General features: G+C 51.6%; 1 protein-coding gene across 1 annotated transcript in view; it reads right to left on the bottom strand.

Annotated features, from left to right (window-relative positions):
* Nucleotides 1-5,000, bottom strand: part of larp1 (La ribonucleoprotein 1, translational regulator) — a 17,172-nt gene that overhangs the window by 4,089 nt on the left and 8,083 nt on the right. The window contains exons 5-12 of the mRNA XM_034311013.2: nucleotide 5,000; nucleotides 4,604-4,756; nucleotides 4,264-4,423; nucleotides 3,827-3,971; nucleotides 2,830-3,007; nucleotides 1,576-1,739; nucleotides 898-1,251; nucleotides 60-183 (exon numbers count right to left, since the gene is read on the bottom strand). The exon at nucleotide 5,000 is cut by the window's right edge and continues 134 nt beyond it. Of these exons, the coding sequence (XP_034166904.1) occupies nucleotides 60-183; nucleotides 898-1,251; nucleotides 1,576-1,739; nucleotides 2,830-3,007; nucleotides 3,827-3,971; nucleotides 4,264-4,423; nucleotides 4,604-4,756; nucleotide 5,000 (1,279 nt within the window). The remainder of the gene's footprint in view (nucleotides 1-59; nucleotides 184-897; nucleotides 1,252-1,575; nucleotides 1,740-2,829; nucleotides 3,008-3,826; nucleotides 3,972-4,263; nucleotides 4,424-4,603; nucleotides 4,757-4,999) is intronic.

Here is a 5,000-nt window from a genome sequence, read left to right as displayed (position 1 = left end):
ACACACAGCTCTGTCACACAACCTGATTATAGCGGAAGGTCAATGACAGCGTGACTCACTGTGCTGGGGGCGGGGCGGGCAGGGCGGCACTTCCTGGTTGGGGTCGATGGGGGGTTCAGGGGTCAAACAGTCAAACTGCTCACGGCTGATCAGGTGAACCTTCTTAAAGTTCTCCACCTCTTGCTGCAAACACACACACACACAATCAAGTAATAACGCTGTATAAAATAAACACACACACACACACACACACACACCTGGCTACATCCCCAATCACTAGATTAGTGCAGTAAATAAGGAGCTGAAGTTGTGTGTCTGTAAACATCACATTTAAAATCCATAATAATGTTTATATATAAAATCTCACCCCAGAGATGTGTGTGTCCATTTTCCCCCTCTACCTCTTAAACACACCCAGAGACAAACACAGGGGGTGGTATTTATAACACACACACACACACACACACACACAATGAACAGCTGCACAAAGCAAAGAGAGCCGAGTCCTGCCACATCCAGAACAGCAGCACTAAAGGCCTAAAGAACACACACACACACACACACACACACACACACACACACGTACATTCTGGTGTACCCCTGTGTCTGGATGATGTTCCAGCACTCACACTGAAACAGGCAGCCTAAAGAGAACTGTGCTTATTAAAGGGGCTTTAACACGTGTTTCTGCAGCGTTCTGGATGAAGCAGTTCTCCACGCTGCTCCAGCGCGAGTGCTGAGTTCTCTAAACTCTTCCGGCTGTTTACAGAAGAGAGAACTTCTACAGCCCTGTGAGACAGTGAGGAGGAACTCCAGCTCCCTAAACCTCTCAGCACGATGTTACAGGCTGGTTTTTAGCTTTATTATGATGATGATGATGATGATGATGATGATTACCTTGATGGTGGCGTACTCGGGCTCGTACGTGTCGTGCCACAGGTCCTGCTCGTAGTAGAACAGGCCGTCGTTAATGACCTTAACGAGCTCGTTAGTGAGTTTGGAGCGGGAAACGTGGTTGCCGGTCCGGTCGCCGCCGGGGTGTTTGCGCAGGTACGGCGGCGTCTGAGTCACGATCAGGATCTTGTTGACGTCGTGGTCGTCGATCTCTCCGTCTGACTCGTCGTCCGTCCACTCGGTGAAGGTGTTCCTCCGCCCGTCCATCGCCTCCATCTCCTCATCAAACAAGAAGTCCAGCTCCTCGGGCTCATCCTGATCCCCTGCAGTGAGGGCACTCCGAGAGTCCTCCGGCTTCTGACACGCCACACAGAGGGTTACAGACAGAGAGAAAGGGTGAGAATGTACTGCAGGGGGCGCTACAGGCTGAGTTTATGGCAGTGTAAGCATGGACTACTGGTTTTACATTCTGGAGCCGTGTTGTAAATAACATCCAGCTCCCTACTTCCTTCCACAAAGAATCATGAGCACTATGTAGTGCACCAACACAGTACTGTGTGTGTGTGTGTGTGTGTATGAGTGAGTGTGTGTGCGTGTATAAGTGTGTGTGTGTGTGTGTGTGTGTGTATGAGTGAGTGTGTGTGTGTATAAGTGAGTGTGTGTGTGTGTGTGTGTGTGTACTTTTGGTCTGGCCGGCGAGGGGCGTGGCCGTTTCTTCACTTCTATCCAGCACTCGGAGTCGAGGTCAGGGAGACTCGCTGATAAACCCTTCGGCATCGTCTTCAGGTTACTCACTTCCTCCAGCTTCTGCTCAGCTGCAGACAGCACACGAGGAGAACCTGCACCTGCACACACACACACACACACACACAGTCACGCGCACGCACACACATACACACACACCGTCACACACACACACACACACACACACACACACACACAGTCACACACACATGCACACCGTCACACTCAGCTCAGCTAGATACACACACCTTTATCATGTGACTGGACATGGTGCGAGTGTGAGGTGTGAGCGTGTCGTACCTGTGTGAGGTGTGTGTGTGTGAGGTGTGTGTGTGTGGGGTACCTGTGTGAGGTGTGTGAGTGTGAGGTGTGTGTGTGTGGGGTACCTGTGTGAGGTGTGTGAGTGTGAGGTGTGTGTGTGTGGGGTACCTGTGTGAGGTGTGTGTGTGTGTGTGAGGTGTGTGTGGGGTACCTGTGTGAGGTGTGTGTGTGAGGTGTGTGTGGGGTACCTGTGTGAGGTGTGTGTGGGGTACCTGCGTGAGGTGTGTGTGTGGGGTACCTGCGTGAGGTGTGTGTGTGTGTGAGGTGTGTGAGGTGTGTGTGTGTGTGAGGTGTGTGAGGTGTGTGTGTGGGGTACCTGTGTGAGGTGTGTGTGTGGGGTACCTGTGTGAGGTGTGTGTGGGGTACCTGTGTGAGGTGTGTGTGTGTGTGTGAGGTGTGTGTGTGTGTGTGTGAGGTGTGTGTGTGGGGTACCTGCGTGAGGTGTGTGTGGGGTACCTGCGTGAGGTGTGTGTGGGGTACCTGTGTGAGGTGTGTGAGGTGTGTGTGGGGTACCTGTGTGAGGTGTGTGAGGTGTGTGTGGGGTACCTGTGTGAGGTGTGTGAGGTGTGTGTGGGGTACCTGCGTGAGGTGTGTGAGGTGTGTGTGTGTGTGTGAGGTGTGTGTGGGGTACCTGTGTGAGGTGTGTGTGGGGTACCTGCGTGAGGTGTGTGTGGGGTACCTGCGTGAGGTGTGTGTGGGGTACCTGCGTGAGGTGTGTGAGGTGTGTGTGGGGTACCTGTGTGAGGTGTGTGAGGTGTGTGTGGGGTACCTGTGTGAGGTGTGTGAGGTGTGTGTGTGGGGTACCTGTGTGAGGTGTGTGAGGTGTGTGTGGGGTACCTGTGTGAGGTGTGTGAGGTGTGTGTGGGGTACCTGCGTGAGGTGTGTCGGCCGTGTTGCGGGGGATGAACTCGGGACAGTGGATGAGTTGGGAGAAGTCGGTGTGCGTGTGTTCAGGAAGCGTTAATCCAGGAAGAGGCCATTTCTCCGGTTCCTCTCTACAGCGAATCTTCATATCAATAATCTCCACCTCCTTACTGTCCTTTAGAGCCTGAAATCACACACACACACGGTTTAAGGTATGATCGATTACCCTTCACCTGTTACCAGGTGAGTTTTCAGAGTCGTGTTGCAGTAACTGACTGTGTCCACAAGGTGGCAGCATTTCAGCTCCATTTACAGACCCACAGTGACTCAGAAAAGCTTCAACACACAAGCTTTACACAAACATGATACTAGCTGTGTGTCTGCTGTTCACTACAACACTCTGCGTTAACAGCGTTACTGTTATAAACATGTTATAATCACATGAGAGGTCAGTGTTCAATTAATATCATGAAGTGCAACACTGTATTAAACTCTGTTGGTGATGTCAGTGGTGATACCTCGGTGATGAGGTGGATGTCAGTGGTGATGTCAGTGGTGATGTCAGTGGTGATGAGGTGGATGTCAGTGGTGATGTCAGTGGTGATGAGGTGGATGTCAGCGGTGATGTCAGCGGTGATGTCAGCGGTGATGTCAGCGGTGATGTCAGCGGTGATGTCAGTGGTGTTACCTCGGTGATGAGGTGGATGTCAGTGGTGTTACCTCGGTGATGTCAGTGGTGATACCTCGGTGATGAGGTGGATGTCAGTGGTGATACCTCGGTGATGAGGTGGATGTCAGTGGTGATGTCAGTGGTGATGTCAGTGGTGATGTCAGTGGTGATGTCAGTGGTGTTACCTCGGTGATGAGGTGGATGTCAGTGGTGATGTCAGTGGTGATGTCAGTGGTGATGTCAGTGGTGATGTCAGTGGTGTTACCTCGGTGATGAGGTGGATGTCAGTGGTGATGTCAGTGGTGATGTCAGTGGTGATGTCAGTGGTGTTACCTCGGTGATGAGGTGGATGTCAGTGGTGAGCGCTTGAACACGGTGGAAGCTAGCGATCAGGGCGACAGGCAGGAAGCCGCCCTCATCCATCTTCCTCCTGAGAAAAAAGTCCCGCTCCAGATTCCCCACACTGAAGTAGTACTCACTGTGTACACACACACACACACACACACACACACACACGCAGTATACACACACACACACACACACTTTATTACTATAAGTTTTCATGACTGATTTGTCAGTAACTGTAACGGAATCTAAACTGTGAGCAACAGTAAACAGCAGTGTAACGCGCACCACACCATCTGCAAATCTCACTATAACATCACAGTGTGTAAAGTGTAGAGAGTGTGTAGGGTTACTGTGTGTGTGTGTGTGTGTGTGTGTGTGTGTGTAGTGTTACTGTGTGTGTGTGCGCGTGTGTGTGTACTCACATCTGCCTCTTGATGTACTCTTTGAGCAGGTCCTGGTCCACGCTGTACAGCTCGGTGCTGCTCATGCTGTCGTAGTAATAGGTCACTGACTGTGTGTATTTGGGGTCGTACACGCCGTCCTTCCCCTCGTACTTATAGCCGTACTGATAGTCGTAGTGACCTGCAGGACACACACACACACACACGCGCACACACACACACACACACACACGCCTTACATCACAGCCTCAACTCACACCTGCTGCATTTATTATACACTATTTACAGAACAAACAGAGCGCATCAGTAACGTGTGTGTGTGTGTGTGTGTGTGCGCGTGCGCGTTATAAAACACACAAACCTCGTCCTCCCCGTCCTCGTCCTCTTCCTCGGCCCCGTCCTCTTCCTCGTCCTCTGAACCCTCCTCTGAACGGCGCTCCCTCACTCTTCACACTCGACACCTCGTCATGATCGTCTCTGAACTGATCACGCTCGTATTTCCCACTGTGCCAGTCTACACACGCAGCGCACGCACGCAACACACGCACGCAACACACGCGCACGCAACACACGCGCACGCAACACACGCAACACACGCAGCGCACGCACGCAACGCACGCACGCAACACACGCAACACACACTTTAGTATTTCAGTGTTAATCACCACACTTTCATACTATTAGAACTTTTTAAACAAACACAAAACACAGTCAGACATCATCCCTTAAACTGATGCAGATGATCATGATGTCTTACC

This window comes from Pangasianodon hypophthalmus, chromosome 15 (assembly GCF_027358585.1).
Source record: "Pangasianodon hypophthalmus isolate fPanHyp1 chromosome 15, fPanHyp1.pri, whole genome shotgun sequence".
Taxonomy (NCBI): Eukaryota; Metazoa; Chordata; class Actinopteri; order Siluriformes; family Pangasiidae; genus Pangasianodon; species Pangasianodon hypophthalmus.
This window is presented reverse-complemented; position numbering and strand designations above follow the sequence as displayed.